This window comes from Macaca fascicularis, chromosome 8, assembly GCF_037993035.2.
Source record: "Macaca fascicularis isolate 582-1 chromosome 8, T2T-MFA8v1.1".
NCBI lineage: Eukaryota > Metazoa > Chordata > Mammalia > Primates > Cercopithecidae > Macaca > Macaca fascicularis.
Genome location: NC_088382.1, coordinates 109,129,847 through 109,147,412, shown reverse-complemented (window position 1 = coordinate 109,147,412; position 17,566 = coordinate 109,129,847). Strand labels below are relative to the sequence as shown.

General features: G+C 34.4%; 1 protein-coding gene across 39 annotated transcripts in view; it reads right to left on the bottom strand.

The window, feature by feature from the left end:
* The window catches only part of VPS13B (vacuolar protein sorting 13 homolog B), an 857,597-nt gene that overhangs the window by 352,512 nt on the left and 487,519 nt on the right, over nucleotides 1-17,566 (bottom strand). For 22 of the 39 annotated variants that reach the window (XR_012416558.1, XR_012416559.1, XM_005563786.5 and 19 more), the window contains 3 exons: nucleotides 16,021-16,162; nucleotides 12,424-12,832; nucleotides 3,838-3,949 (listed from right to left, as the gene is read on the bottom strand). Coding sequence is in view for 35 of the 39 variants with exons in the window: in XM_005563786.5 (XP_005563843.3) it covers nucleotides 3,838-3,949; nucleotides 12,424-12,832; nucleotides 16,021-16,162 (663 nt within the window). In the remaining 4 variants the exon portion in view is untranslated. Of the gene's footprint in view, nucleotides 1-3,837; nucleotides 3,950-12,423; nucleotides 12,833-16,020; nucleotides 16,163-16,726; nucleotides 16,836-17,566 lie in introns of those variants that run through there. The other 17 variants (XM_073999176.1, XM_073999181.1, XM_073999177.1 and 14 more) reach the window with 5 other exon arrangements.

The following is a 17,566-nucleotide window of genomic DNA, read 5'->3' as shown; positions in this document are numbered from 1 at the left end:
ACTCTCTCCTGGACTGTAAGGTTTCCATCGAAAAGTCTGCTGCCAGACATACTGGAGCTCAGTTGTATGGTTTTTGTTTGTTTTTGGAGACAGGGTCTCTCTCTGTCCCCCAGGTTGGAGCGTAGGGGTATAATCACAGCTCACTACAGCCTCAACCTCCTGTGCTCAAGTGATTCTCCCACCTCAGATTACAGAACAGCTGGGACTACAGGCATATGCCACCACACCCGACTAATTTTTAAATTTTTTTACAGAGACGAAGTCTCATCATGTTGCCCATGCTGGTCTTGAACTCCCAGGCTCAAGCAATCCTCCCACCTAAAGCTTTCCAAAGGGTTGGGATCCCAGGCACAAGCCACTATACCTGACTCCATTGTATGTTATTTGGTTCTTTTGCTTGCTTCTTTTAGGATTCTTTTTTATCCTTGACCTTTGGGAGTTTGATGATTAAATGCCTTGAGGTAGTCTTCCTTGGGTTATATCTGCTTTGTATTCTACAACCTTTACTTGAATTGATACTTTTCTCTAGGTTTAAGAAGTTCTTTGCTATTATAACCCTTTGAATGAACTTTCTACTCCTATCACTCTCTCTACCTGTCTTTAAGGCCAATAACTCTTAGCTATGCCCTTTTGAGGCTATTTTATAGACCTTGTAGGTGTACTTCATTCTTTTTTTTTGGTCTCCTCTGTATATTTTCAAACAGCCTGTCTTCAAGCTTACTAATTCTTCTGCTTGATCAATTTTGCTGTTAAGAGATTCTGATGCATTTGTATGTTAATTGTATTTTTCAACTCCTGAATTTCTACTTGATTCTTTTAAATGATTTCAATCTCTTTGTTAAATTTATCTGATATAATTCTGAATTCCTTCTCTATTATTTTGAATTTCTTTCAATTTCCTCAAAATGGCTATTTTGAATTCTCTGTCTGAAAGGTCACATATCTCTGTCTATCCAGGATTGGTCCCTGGTACCTTATTTAGTTTGTTTAGTGAGCTCATATATTCCTCAATGGTTTTGATGCTTACAAATGTTTATCGGTGTCTGGGCATTTAAGAGTTAAGTATTTACTGTAGTCTTTGTGGTCTGGGCTTGTTTGTACCCATATTTCTAGGGAAAGAATTCCAGTTATTTGAAGAAGCTTGGGTGTTGTGATCTAAGTTTTTGGTCATTGCAGCCATACCTGCATTAGGGAGTAACCCAAGCCCAGTAACACTGTGGCTCTTGCAGACTGGTAGAGGTGCCACCTTGGTAGTCTTGGATAAGATCCAGAGAATTCTCTGAATTATCAGGCAAAGACTCTTGCTTTCTTCCCTTACTTTCTCCCAAACACAGCCTCTCTGTGCTGAGCTGCCTGGAGCTGTGGAAGGGATGTGTGTGTGTGCGTGACACAAGCACTGTGGCTGCCACCACCACTGGGACTGCGCTGGGTCAGACTTGAAGCCAGCACAGCACTGGGTCTCACCCAACACCCGTGGTAACCACTGCCTGGCTATGGCCTGTGTTCATTCAAGGCCCTAGGGCTCTGCAATTAACCAGGCTTGAGTCCTTCCCTTCAGAGTGGTGAGTTCCCCTGCTCCCAAGTGCATCAAGAGATGCTGTCCAGGAACCAGGGCCTGGAGTCAGAAACCTTAGGAACCTACTCGGTGCTCTGTTCTACTGAGGATGAGCTGGCACCCAAGCCACAAGACAAAGTCCTTTCCCATTCTTCCCTCCCCTTTCACAAGCAGGCCCTGGCAACCTTTCTGTCTCTCTGAGTTTGTCTACTCTGGACATTTCATATAAATGGAATCATATAATATGTGGACTTTTGCATCTAGTTCACTGAGATTTTATGGTTAACAAAATCATAGGAATAATAAAATCAGCCCTAGTATGCAGGGTCTTTTGCTTTGTGTATTCACTTTTATTCTAACTGAGCTACTTCCACTCTGATTACCTCACTCAAAAGTGGTTTCTAATTCTGCTGTTACTCCTTTGATATTGATGATACAGCATTTCACTGAGATCTTGAAACATTTTTGATAAACTCTTATGTGAACACCTTTTGTTAGTTTGTTTATTTAGAAATGACTTGAATGTGAGCTTTCAAAGAAAAATTATTAGGTTGAGTTTGCCATCCAGCATCTAGAATTTTGCGTTTGACATTCTAACACATATTGCTAACCTTGGTCTACAGAGGCAACCCAAGTTACCCAACACGCTTGGAATTCAAGTTGTCCTGAGCCAAAGGAGCAGACAGCCTCACCCAAGAAGAGTTGGGCAAAAAAAAAGAATAAAAGGAAGACCCTAAGAAATACTAATATCAAAGAGATTGTTTAAGAGGAAGACCAGTAAAGATGACTGAAAAGAAGCTGCAAGGCACACAGAAGGAAACCCTAAAAAAACAATTTGACACAACTGTTCCCAGCAAGTAAAAATACAACTCATGCAAAAGCCAGAAAGTGGAAAGGGTACAGGAGGAAAGGAATTATCCCAGTGGTTCACTTTACTGATGGTGATAGGATCTCTTCATATAACCTAGATTTCTTTCACCAAAAGTAAAGTAGGTCTCTATTTTAGGACCACTTACTTCTGAAGTAGAAAAGATAAAGACATCTGGAAGAATTTCCAAATGTTAGAAAATTAAAGTATTCTCATCTATAATTTATATTCTATTAAATCATTTCCCTAGATCCTAAGGGAGTCGAAAGATAGGAATTGTAACCTTGGCTCTATTACTGTTTCACCAGGGACAACTACAGTATTCTTTTGGTTATTCAGTTTCCTAATCTGTAAAATAGGGAAGTTGAGTTAGATAATTCCTAAAGCCCCTTTCAGCTCTGGAATCCTAAGATTATATATAAGTTAGCTACATGAAAACTTATTTAAGGGATGAATACTATTAAATACCCAAAAAATTAATACAAGGAAGAGATCATACATACATAAGTCAAAGGAAAAAATTATAACTCAAATATCAGAGAAATCTGAGAAATGAAGTTCCTAGATCTATTTAAATAAAAAATAGCCATCACCCTCTAAAGGGTAAATGTATCACCAAATTAGAATCTTTTCTTAGCAGTAACATTTACTGGAGAGCAGTAGGAATTTATTTTTTAGAAGAGACAACAACATCTGAAAAACAGACCAGCAAGAAGAATAAGACACTTGTTCATCTGTATTTCTGTGACTTTTCTCACTTGGTATTATTTGCAACTGTACTTTTCTGTCTGGCAGCAGTGCCAACTTCAGTATGAATCATATATTATTTTTATCATGTTGATTACATATGTTCACCAGTTTAGTTGTCCATATATGCTTGGTGTGGTTTGCAAATACTCAGTGACAAAATCCAGAGCATAGCATTTTCACAGAAAGTGTTTACTGTGAAATTTCTCTTTAGAAGTTTGCTTTTCTTTACAGCTTTGATCCATATGACATCCACATTCCTACATTTCAAATAATAGCTTTCACTTAAATTAATAAAATGTTTCACTTTGATACAACATGACTACAGTAGGATGTGGGGGTTCTACAGAGGACCTCGTTTTCTTATGTGATTAGAGATTTGGTCAAATTTGACATCTGCTAAAATTTTCCAAACTATGTTTCTTCAGTTTTACGGTGACTTAGTACTTACATTCTGTTATTCATCAACACTTCACAGAAATACTTGATTTGTCTGAATGAATTAAAAAACCCACAACTGAAGAAAATCAGAAAAACCTGGTTTTAAATATCAAAAGATCCTGAATGAGAAATATTTCTACAGGCCACAGTAAGTAAGTTATTGATCACTGTACGTCTTTGCAGGATGAAAATTGTTGCAAGATTGGACATAAGAAAATAAACTTACTGGTAAATATCTTTCCTAAGGACAGATCTGCCAAGGGGATTGTCAGCCTGGGGAGCCATGGCAACAGAGCCAATCTTCAAAACCACGGTGTCTTCTTTTGCTGCCTGATTAACTGTAACAAAAGAAGGAGATTCATGAATACACTGTGGATCTGTACATAACTTTATGCATAAGGAGAAATCTTTGAGGGAATGGAATACAGACACTTTAAGATAAGAGCAATACATAAGAAAAAGTAAAATGAAAAAAATCATGTTTAAAATAAAAATATTTGATTCTTTTAACTCTGTTCATACCCATTAAGTGGTTTCCTGTTAAAATACACAATTAAAATAGCAAAGAAAAAACAAACAACTCCACTCCCAACTTAAAAATTATAATATTAAATATATATAAGTAATATTGAAGACAAATGTTTATCTAACTTCACAATCTGTGTCTTTCTCCTAAATGATTTTCAGCTTTGGGTTCTTAATACTTCATTGTTGTCTACAAATATATTGAAGGATATTACAAAGTCAGTGACAAATTCTCAAAGCCATTTAAATTTACATGCTAAATAAGTTAAATACAACACACACACACAAACATAAAGTATATCACTTTAAGCTCCAAAATGTCAGAAAATCCAAAAGAAACATGATGACTGCCACATTGAAGATGGAAAACACCAACTATTTAATATGGAAGAACGTATCAACCTGTTATTCCAGATAACTTTTTAATTTTAATAACTTCTACTGTAAAATTGCTTTAGAAATTGGAATCCCAGACCCCTTTAAAAGTTCTACCTCCTAATGACATCTAAAACTATGATAAATAATCCCAGAAAACAAAAAAAAGGTAAAAGGATGTATCTGTTCTAATTCTTTTCTTTGTATTAAATAAAATGATATTTGACTATACGCTCTGATTTAGGGCTGAAGTTCAGCACCTTTTCCACAACTCACCAGTAAATTCAATGTCTTTTCTAAGGACTATTTGGGATGAATAGGAGAAATTAATGGCCCCATTCATTACATTTACATTTTACTCTCTATTCTCCAACAGATGATTCTACTATAGTAGCTGTATAAACACTGTTTAAAAAGTGCTAACAATATACAACTTTCTAGGTCTTGAAGTAAACGTATATTAAAACTTATAATTTCTCTCAAGGAACTACCATCTGCCAAAAATAGAACAGAAAATGACTGGCTGCAAGACCTAAGAAATATCCTGAACAGAACCTGCCTACAAAGGCATACAATCCATATTTCCCAAACTGTGGTGCCCAAAGAATGCAAAAGCTACAAGATTATTTCCAGCTGTATTTCCAGTATATTATTTCAGTGTATTATTTTCAGTATACTCAGTATATTTCAGTATATTTTCAGTATATTATTTCAGTATACTTGGTATGGTCTGATTCAGATTAGTCCAAGGAAAGACAGTCAGAATTAAGAAAATCAGAAAAAAGTTAGAAGAATAAGATACTCAGTGAGAGAAATAAGGACCCAGAATAAGATAACCATGAAGGGAGCAGGGTAAGGCAAAATAGTAGGAAGGTGGGAGAAGTGACAGCAAAAGGAGAAAGAAAAAGAGATGATCTATCATAACAAATATTAGCATGTGGATGTCACAGTAAAGACAGTATTTTTACAATTCCATAGCAAAAGATCAAATAGAAAACTACCTCTCATGCAGCTGCACTATTTTCAAATAACTTAGAGGGTTGGTTTGATTATAGGTCCTTATAATATGAACATTGTTTACATTTTACAGATCTTGCATTTTATGCCAAGCTTATCAAATAGTTCCATGTGGGTAAAACCTCTGATTAAGCAGCAGGCATCAATTAAATCAATAAATAGTAAGCCTGGAGAATAGACCATACCACAAAAGTGCAATTAGTGTATTTGCTAACCGTTCTTCCAGGCTACAGATACTACCCACCATATGAAAGTCTGAAATGTAACAGAAACATTGCAGTAAATGAGGTACATATGGAGGAGAAATGACGTACTTGGTGTTACATACAAAGCCAGATCCAAGAACAGAATTCTGTTTCTGTTAGGGCCAAAAGTGTTCTCATTAGATTATACTGACTGTTATAATAAAAAAATGAACACGTAATGCAGATCATTCATAAACTAGATTAAAATAAATAATTTGATTATAGAAATTATTCAGCTTATCAAAATATATCATTGAGATGTAAGAAAAAACAAAAAAATGTATTTATACATGAAAGTGCCTTGAGTCATTTCTTCAGCTACTTTATTGCCGCAAAAAAATCAGCTTCTCTTTTTTGGCTTATTTCACCTGTATTTAATAGTTGGACCATATGAGGAAACGTTCCTTCTAGAAATATTTTCAACATGAAAATTAATGCCTTCCTTCCTTGCTTTAACTCTATTTTTAAAAATTGAGCCTCATGAGGAACTACTCATTCTGGACATGCTAGATTTTAAGAAGTTCTCTATTGTGAAATAAAAAGATTAAGCTGGAAGTCAAACACCTGTAGATTTAGAATCCTGATAGTAACTGCACATAACGTAAACAATATCCAGGTTTAAAAGCCGATTTTCACTATTATTTTTCTAAATAAAATATTGGAATGTTAAACATATTTTTTATCATAAACTGAAATGTAGACATGATTAAAGAGTCTTACATTAATGTAGCATATATTATAAGTCTGAAAGATTTCATCTTTTCTCGGGGCAAGAGAGTGTATACACGTGTATGTACAGATGTATGAATGTACATCTGTATGTGGCATATGGAAAGGCTATAAACAACTCTGAAATCAGGAGTTTGTATCAGTAACCAAAAGCTTGAATAAAGACCAGAATCTTCATGCAATTGTCAGATAACATAAGAATGTTGCTTACAACGAACTTTTCTTAATTCCAACCTGAATAAAAGTGTTTTGGATACTTCAACTTTCATTTAAGATTCTCAATATAAACTCAATTTAGTAAAACATTTGAAGTCTCAAAAGTATTTGAAATTGCCACTGTGTAATATTATGCTTTTATAAAGCCAAAACTGTTGTGACAGCTTTCAATAAAAGTTTTTAATTAGTTATTGCCATACTGGCAGTTGAAGACAAAAGTTTCAATAAATATGTAACCAATGACCACTATGCATATTAATAGAAAGTTTAGTTGTATTTAGTTTACCACTCATCTTTGACACAGATTACTTATTCAGTGACAGGCACGACTGCTCTGTGATTTTTTATAATAAAGTTTCTGCTGAAAAGAATGCTGTAGCAAGATTTAGTTATTCTTTCACACTCATCAAAACAACTTACATATACTTTTTTTTTTTTTTGAGACACGGTCTCCTCCTGTCACCCAGGCTGGAGTTTGGTGGTGTGATCACAACTCACTGAAACCTTGACCTCCTGGACTCAATTTCTTCTTCCACCTCAGCCTCCTGAGTAGCTGGGACTACAGGCACAGGCCACTATGCCCAGGTAATTTTTATATTTTTTGTAGGATAGAGTTTCGCCATGTAGCCCAGGCTAGTCTCAAACTCCTGGGCTCAAGCTATATGCCTGCTTTGGCCTTCCAAAGTGCTGGTATTACAGGCATGAGCCACCATGCCTGGCCTACATTTTTAATTTAATTAATCTGATAATCATCTTATTCAAACTTTCTTGTAAAGGTTTTCTAGAATAAAATGAATAGTATACTCTTGACTCCAACTTACTAGAGTCATTGATGATATTTATTTCTAATGAAATTCCTCATTCAATCATGATTTCCACAGTCCGCATTACAGCTTTTAACATGTATTAAATGGACACATCCAATCTCCCATATAAAACATAATGTAAGAATTATCTATACTTTAAAATGGTGAATTTGTTATATGAATTTTACCACAATGAAAATTTTTTCTCTGACCTTTTCATGGGTAAATTACGATTATTTAAATTAAGAGTAGCAAAGAAGAAAGATAAAGTATTAAAAAAAACTAATATAATGTGTCAAAATCTGAAACTTTGGCATGCATTTTGTATTTGTATTCTTAGCTTAGGCACACAGTCTGGCTATTTATAACACCTCAGATACATAGAGAAGCAGGTACAATTATAAATAAAGATACAGATATATGCACAGATATAGAGACGCAAAGGCAGAACACAAAAAAGTAAAGATATGAGCAATGCATATGCCAGACAAAAGGATTAATACACAAAAAAGTATTAATAAGGAAAAGATATGCAACTCCTTAAAAAACACTGTACTTTTCACTAATGAGACCTACAAAAGGCTAAAAATAACCTTTGCTAGGGTAAGAGTAAGAAATAGCAGCCATTTAGGAAGGTAATTTGACATCTCTTAAAATAGTAAGGTATGGAATCCTTTGATCTAGCAATCCTTTTGCTGGTAATTTATTCTACAGATACATACATCCAGGCCACACAAAAAAATACCACTAAAAAGTTGTTTGTTGCTAAAAATATGCATATCTGCAAAGGATTACACTTAACCTGAAAGTCCACAGAAAGACAAAAGAAATTATGTTTTCCAAAGACAACTATAACAACCTTCCCCCATCTCATATACTCTTATTCAAAGTGACCTTAGGAAGTACCTAGGCACATGAATTCTGAAATTATATGTTAAAACCCCACCATAGCCACCACCAAAAAAAGAAAAAGCAGCAGCAGCAGCAGCAGCAGCAGAAGAAGAAGAAGCGGAAGCGGAAGCAGCAGCAGTAGCAGCTTTAAAAATAAGATGGCAGAAGTCTGGAAATATTTCTGCAATTAAAATTAGTTGAAGGATTTTCCCAGTTGAAGCAACTCAATAGGAAACAACAAAACTGTGTGATATGTAGTATTAATGTTTATAACACAATAAGCCCAAAACAAAAACATATAAACAAACAAAAAAAGCCCCACAGAAAATAAAGTTGTTCTTTTTTTCCCTCACCTTTCTTAAATAGAATGAATTGTAATCTTTTTGTCACAAATATATCAGTGAAACAGAACCTGTTTCATTAAACCTTTGGTAAGTGTAACAGAAAATAAAGCTAGAGTTAAACAATGAACTTCAGACTTCTGCCTCACCACAGAGCTGCTCAGGTGCTCAGCACACAGCTGCTGCTATGCTAAGCATGAGCTCCATTTGCTCTTCTTGTTGACTCAACTATGCCTGCATATTGGCATTGTTCGGAAAATACCACAAATTGTACTCTAATCCACAAGGGCTTTCAAGAAGTTTGGTGGTTCCTCAAAAACAGAATTCCAAACAGAATTACCATGGGACCTAAAAATTCCACTCTTAGGTGTACACCCCAAAAGAAGTGAAAACAGGGCCTCCAACAGAAACTTCCATGCCAGTGTTCATAGCAGTATTACTCACATTAATACTCACATTAACCAAAAAAAGGGTGGAAATGACCCAACTGCCCAATAGATTAATTAATAAACAAAATGTGGTATATCCAAACAATATTATTCAGTTATAGCAAGGAATGAAGTTCTGATATGTGCAGCAACTTGGATGAGCCTTGAAAACATTATGCTAAGTAAAGTGAGCCAGACACAAAAGGATAAACATTGTATAATTCCACTTACATGAAATTTCTAGAGTAGGAAAATTTATAGAGACAGAAAATAGATTAGAGGTTACCAGAGGATGAGGGTAGCTATTACTTAATGGATACAGAGCTTTTGTTTGGGGTGACAAATACATTTGGAAATAGTGGTGATGGTTTCACAACATTGTGAGTGTAATTATTGCCACTGAATTATATACTTAAAATGATTAAAGTAGAAAATTTGTTATATATATTTTACCACAATAAAAAAGAGAGAAAAAAAAAGGTTTCCAAATTAACAATGAAAACTATTTACATTTATAGGCAAATTTTGCCTTAGGAGGAAATATTTATCACTATAAATAAGACCCCTCTAGTGAAGACCACCTAAAGGCTATGACGAACACTGACATGGATGGTGAAAATAAGTCAGTCATGGAGGTTTCTCTCACGGATATTGCCACAAAAATTTGAGTCAAAGGAGCTCTGCAATGAAGATCTAATTGCAATGAAAGAGCAATTTACTGTAAAAATATTTCCTCACTAACAAATACCAAAGACTTTCAGATGCTTTCAGGACATGAGATAGATAAGATATTATAAGACAAATGAGAAAATTTTGAATATAGATCAAATGCCCACATTGAGGAGCCGCTATGTCTGATTCAGAAAGATTTACCAGTATATACATTATTAAATACCCATTTTAAAAGTCTCAGCCCGGCTGGTCAAAGATGCAGAAAAACAGCACACTGATATTGTATCATATTCTTGGTCAAGTTTTAAAACGTAATAAGTAGGCACTGAATCATACACATTTGGTTTGTTTTTAAAAATTTAAACTTGTTACTGAAATTGATATTTTATGGTGTAAAATGGGTTTTCAAGAAGGAAACCCTAAATTAAAACAGTGTAGGGAATAATATGGGATAAATGACTAAATGTAGTGTCCATTATACAATTATTATTCAGATACCATTACATCATAAAATTTGAGAATCATTTATAAATCATGAACATTTCTTTATTACTAAAAATGTCTACCAATCAGGTAAGTTGCTTTACTTCCTTTTCTGTCTCTATGGCCTCTCACTATTTCCTCAGCTTTTTTCACAGAGATTCTCCCTGTATTTTTGTATACCTCATACCAACCTCTCACCTCTAACACCATATTATTTCTTACGTTTCAATGAAATTTTGGCCTTCCCAAATGTTTACATTAAACTGAAAATAATTTTACAATTAAGGAATGGGGAACATAAAACAAACACTTCAAGAAATATTCAGAAAATCATAAAAGCCTACTAACATATTTTAAATGAAATACAGGAACTCACAAGTTAGAAAAATGAATATTTTATACCAATCAGAGAGGTATTTGTGGAAAACAATATCCTTGTATAAAAACTATACTTAGAATTTTTTATATTATATAGTATAAAACTTTCTTATTTTTATCTAGAGATAAAACTTCTGTAATTTTATTTTAATAAAATAGATACTGTAACATTATGGTTTTTGTTTTTTTTTTTTTCCCCTCGAGATGGAGTCTTGCTCTGTCACCCAGGCTAGAGTGCAGTGGCAGTATCTCGGCTCACTGCAACCTCTACCTCCTGGGTTCAAGCAATTATCCCACCTCAGCCTCCCAAGTAGCTGGGATTACAGGTGCGTGCCACCACGCCTGGCTAATATTTTGTATTTTTAGTAGAGACGGGGTTTCACCATATTGGCCAGGCTGGTCTCGAACTCCTGACCTCGTGATCTGCCCGCCTCGGCCTTCCAAAGTGTTGTGATTACAGGCATGAGCCACTGCACCCGGCCCATGGTCTTTATTAAATGTAATGAACTACCCCAAATTCTTCTCCCAAATCACTTATAAATTTGGTGTAATAAAGACAATCTACTGTTTTCATGGTGTTTTCCTCCCATTCTCAGTTGTAATGCCAAAAACAGTTTGATAATCTCCCCGATCTTTTGTGTCTGTGTCTCTTCCAAGGTTGAGAACAAATGTTATTATAACTGAAACTATGATCCTCAGGGAATTACCTGTGTAAAAATATAGATTTCTGTTTTCTAACCTATGCAACCTTAATGTAAATTACACTCTCTACAATTTCATTAGGTGCTCCTATATAACAAGGAAAAAGCATAAACGTCATTACCTTTGCAATGAATATACAGCTTCTTACTTTTCTGCTTAGCGAGTTGTTTATCACTTGTAATTGGTCGATAAAGACTAACTCTTATTCATAACCATCCATGTGTTTCTACAAACTATCTGAACAGATGAAAACAATTGTATACTACTGTCAGAATATAGGATATTCAGAGAATAGTAATTTCACACCTCAAAGTAATCAATTTGAAGATCGCTTCTAAGAAAAATTAGACATAAAAAGTAGAAACTGGCTTGTATTAAGAATCTGTGAGTATAATACATTGAATTTAGTTCTAGACACCTTGGTAATTAAGGACTATAAGGTTCTACAAATATTTTATTACAAAAATGATATGCCAAGTAGCTGGGGCTACAGGTGTGCACCACCATATTGGGCTAGTATCTTATTTTTGTACATATGGGGTCTCACTACGTTGCTCAGGCTGGTCGGAAACTCCTGGGCTCCAGTGATCCTCCTACCTTGGCTTCTCAAAGTGTTAGGATTACAGGCATGAGCCACTGTGCCTGACCTTGTTTTTAAACAAAATTTTAGTTCTATTAGATATATAGAACCCAACATTTGAGTTCAGTAAAACAAATGACACAAAGTATATATATGCTTTACTGGCAAAAGCCTTGAAGAAAAAAAATCCTCATATTTCTTATCCTACTAACAAAGTCAGATACTTACATAGTATTCTGATGTATTTCCTAATGATTTATAGAATATCTATATTTCTTCTCTATAAAATATACCAAACCGCAAAGCACAACCAACTGCTCATATTTTTTAAAAGAAACAAAAAACCCCAGAAAACTAAGGTGTCTAGAAGAAAATTATTTAAAATCAGACCAAAAAAAAAAAAAAAAAAATCAGAAGACAATACCTTCAACAGTTGGCTGCATTTCTTCTGTTTTTGGAATAAAAATTCTGATTACACTTGTGTTGATATAAATCAAAGGTAAATTGCGGGATGTCAGTGTATGGGTCCTCATGGGCTGACCAGGAGATTTTGTTTTCTCTTTTTGGGTCTTTGGTAGTTTTGCTTGAAATATACTTGCAATGGCATTAAGTAAAGGAAAATAAAGAACAATATCAAAAGCTTGTGCTGAAAGAAGAATTTCATGAAGAAAATGAGGAGAACCATCCATTAAGCCTTCAGATAACTTATGAAAACTTCTTCGCTCATTTCTTGATGTTAACTTGTGACGGACATTTTTTGTTACAGCTTTTGTGTATGTCAGAGAGAGGAATCCATGCTGCTGATGAGTGCCATCTAGAAGTTTTGTAGTTGTCTGTTCCAGAAAAAGGAAATCAAAATACACAGTTCATTAAAAACATTTTTTAAAAAATTGGAAAGAAGAAAATGATCTCAGTGAGTATTTTTACCTGTTGGTCTTACCCTACACTTCTTAATAAACACATGACTGATCAATTCTGCAGATGGGGACAAAAAACTTCTAAGATGGTTTGAATGACTGAACTAAAGATTGGAATCCTGAGTTCCAGTTCTAGATCTTGAGGAAGGTAATTAATCTTTTTGTGGCTATTTCTGTGACTTCTGCATTTTCTGTAACATTAAGAATTTGGGGCTGGGGTGTAGTAGCTCATGTCTGTAATCCCAACACTTTGGGAGGCTAAGGTGGGCAGATAACTTGAGGCCAGGAGTTCGAGACCAGCCTGGCCAACATGGTGAAATCCCGTCTCTACTAAAAATACAAAAAATTAGCCAGATGTGGTGGTGTGGTAGTACATGCCTGTAATCCCAGTTTCTCGGGAGGCTGAGGCACAAGAATCGCTTCAACCCGGGAGGCAGAGGCTGCAGTGAGCCGAGATTGAGCCACTGCACTCTAGCCTGGGCAACAAAGTGACACTCTGTCTCAAACAAAAAAACTAGGTTGGAAAAGACTATCTTGATTTTATCTTTTCAATTCATGAAAATTTTTCATTATGAGTACTAAGAGGCTGTAATAAAAAGTATCACAGGTCACAGAAAGGTTATTTACTCAGGTGAAATTGAAATAACCACATTATATATTTTTATTTGAGACCAAATCTAAACAGGCCAGATGATTACCTTCACTAGATAGGATATAGCAGTTGTGGAAATGGAGTTTTTCCTTCAATAATTTGGCTCATTTATACAAAGACAGAGCCTATAAAAGAAGCCTCATTGATACCATGCTTTGATAACTGAACTAAACAGTTACTGCATATTTAAACAGTAATGTGACGCAACAATATAACATTTGTCTTTCAGAACTTGCCTATTATCAATAGGTAACATATTGTTTATAAAATCTAATTATCACTATCCTGTAACTCATAATCTTTGCATATACTACTATATTAGTACACATATAACATTTAACTGAGAGTAAAATAATTATCATAACTTCAATATTTTTGCTAAACTATCTCAATTAGCTCTCCTATTCAAATTGCATACTATAAACAAGTTATAGTAAAACAGTATGCTTTTAAAGAAGTAAAGTAAAACGTATACTTTCGTATTCCTCAACATACAAAAGAATATCACTTGAAAAAAATCTTCCTCAACCAATTAACAGACATGAAATATTGTTTTGGAAATTACTCAGCACAGAATTAGAGGAGAACTGTTATATTCCACATTCCCTGCCCCTCTTTCCAAAACCTGAAAAAGTTAGTAGGGTCCAAAGAGGGGATTTTTAAGAGGAGAAGTGAACTGGAACAAAGCAAAAAGAAGAAAATATATTCACATAAACAGAAAAAAAAAGAGAAATAGGAAAGCTGTAATGAGTCTGAGCCTATATTATCCCATCACTCCTAAATTTCTTTTGCTTCCATTTTCTTCCTCTTATTTTGTTGCCTATCACCCACTGACGTGGTGAGAGGAAAAAATATGCAATTCAGTTACCACTGTTGATTTTGCTTTTAATTTAGACTTTATAATGAAGGAAGATAAGAAAATAAATTATCTTCGTATTTTTTTTAATTGGCCATTAAAAAATCCCCGGAAAGTAAGCATTAAATAGTTGTGCAATATAATCATCTTTCCCCATAACAGCCTGCTCTCAAAGCATTTTTCACTGTTCCCAACATTTTCACTAATTCTCCTGACTCCCCTTCTTTTTTATTTCTGCACTCAAAACAAAAAGATGCATAGTAAAGCAGGAAAAGTGCTACCAGTTTTATTACCATGTTGCTGGACAATGAGCAATAATGGATGGAGACGAATTGTTAAGGTATATCCCCAGTGGAAGAGGCCACAGTGATCACAGTGATGTTGTTTGTTCTAAGTGTCTAAACTGGGGAGAGGGTTAGTACTGACCACTAATCTAAAAAATCTAATTCATAATAAATCTTTATTAATAGCAATATTTGAATCCTGGAAAGAGTATAAAAGGTATTTCAATGTATAAATGTTTTAATTGGGAAAAATATTTTAAACATGTGGAATGTAAGCATATTTGAAAGGTAAGCTACATGAAGAAAGGGTGCTGGTTTTTTTTTAACTGCTGCATTCCTAACTCCCTTGCAATAAGGGAAAAAATGAACATTAGTTGAGGTAATATAAGTATAACTTTTCATACAGTAATAATACTTTATACTATTCAAATGTCAAAAAACACTAAGAAACTTTTTAAATGGCATTTAATTTATACATTTAGAAAGAATTTCTGAAGAACATTAATGATAAATTTAGGGTTTCTTTATGAATATTTGTTAAAATTATTAAGAATGTTTTTCATAGACTCTAATGAACATTCAAAGAGAGGAAAATAAATCTAAACACTTCCTCTAACACAAAAGCCACATTTTTTTCCCTGCACTAATGATTAGAGACTATTGCTAGTAAAAGCTCAAAATAAAATCAGAACATATCACTTGCTATGCAAATATACTATTAAACATTAAATTTAAGAACAAAGTTAACTTTAAGAATATCAGTTAAAAGAATTAGCTTAAGAACAAATCTAGATATGTTGTACCATTAGAAAAGGCAAGGTTCTAAACTTCTAAAAGTCACTGATATAGCCTTGTGTTCATCTACCTAGTCAATGACAGAAATGCAATCTTGTTCAGATTCAAGAAGGTCCCACACAAGTTACTTTGAATTAGTTGTAAGAAAACAATGGCATAATAATAGAAAAAAAATTTAAAAAGCAATCTTATTAAGAATCATTAGAGGAATGACAAAAGCAGTATTGGTCAACTCTTGATCATTCAATACATGTACAATTTTAAAAAATATATTGAATGTACTACTTTGATTTCCTTATATTGATGATAAAATTAGTCTGTACTCATGCAAGTGACCCAGAAACAGGTTATAGTGGAAAAGCAGTTCTACGATTTTAAATTACATTATACTTCATTTATAAAGTTTATGATATAGAGGAAAACACAAATCAAGAGTTGACTCTATGAATCATTCCATTCCTTCTCTGGGTTCCTGTTAATGGGAGTCGTGTAGCATAATTTAAAAGTAATTTCTTACAGAAGGAAAGAAGCCAGAGCAATTACTGAAAGGGTCCTGCTTGCTGATGGGTCGAACCAACAAGGTGCGTCTGTTCAGCTTGTCAGTACAGGAAAGGAAGACACCTCCACATTGCCCCAAAGACCAACACTCTTCCCCAAGGCTTGAGGTGATGGACAGGAGCAAAGAAGGTGAAAAAGACAAAAAGCAATAAAAGCCATAAGCAAAAAAAAAATCTGGATAGTTTTAAATTCTCCTCAAGTTTGCATAAATTTCGATTTGAGCAACTGCTAGGTATGGCCTCTGCCTGGACCATCTTCTGCAAAAGCAATGTTAATGAAAGTAAACAAAAAATAATTGCTTTTAGTATAAAATTACAACTTCTAGTTTATGGTAAAGAACAATCCAGCATGAACTCACATAAGAATTGGGAAACAATTCCAAAAAGTCAACATAATAGTACACTAAAGATAAAGTATATTAACAAAAGCAAGCCTACCTTTGCCTTTTTGATAAATTAATTTTTATAACAGGAAGATGGTTACAAAACAAGAGCAGCTTCAAAGAATAAATAGCTTTAAATTTATAAGTAATTTTGAAGAAACAGGTTAATAAGAAGTTATTCTGAACTCAAATTCTTGTAACCATTAGTCCTATTTTATTAAATAACAAAGATAAACAGTTTAAAGTATATTTTCAAAAATCATAATAACTAAATGGGTCTCACCACAGATTTTTCTTTGCATTGTAGAAATACTCCTTCAAAATGTCCTGACTGCCAACCTTCCCCTGGCCTGGAAAACATAAGTTCACCTTATCTGTTCTCTTCAATTTTTCTGAGTTAAGAAATTGAACATATATAACTATTTCAAATACATCTAAAATTCACAACACTGCATTGAACTAAAACATAAATCTGACAATGCAATCAATAGAACAATTTACATTAGCACCACACTCTGATAGTTCTGCATAAGAACATTTGTCTTCATGGTAAATTATATATTTATTTGGCTGATTATTTACTTCCATCTCCTCCACAAGAGTAACATCTATGTTTATTTTTCTTTTTTAAAGATGGGGCCTTGCTCTGTTGCCCAGGCTGGAGTGCAATGGCACAATCATAGCTCACCGTAACCTTGAACTCCTGGGCTCAAGCAATCCACCCACCTTAGCCTCCCCAGCAGCTGGAACTACAGGCATACACCACCATGCCCAGCTACTTTTTGTGTGTATATGGTGATGGGGTCTCGCCATCTTGTCCCAGCTGGTCTCAAACTCCTGGGCTCAAGCAATCCCCCTGCCTTGGCCTCCCAAAGTGCTGGGATCACAGGTGTGAGCCACCATGCCAGGCTATTTTTCTTAAACACTACATCCCCAGTACTCATTTAGCATAGCACTTGGTGCATACCACACACACAACAAACATATATTTTTAATAAATTAATAAATTATCTGAATATTTATAATTTATAAAAATTTAGCAGTAATGTCAGGGATAAAGTACAACGTAATACATAATATTCATGACATTAAAAATTATTTCAGCTAAAATATTGTACTATCA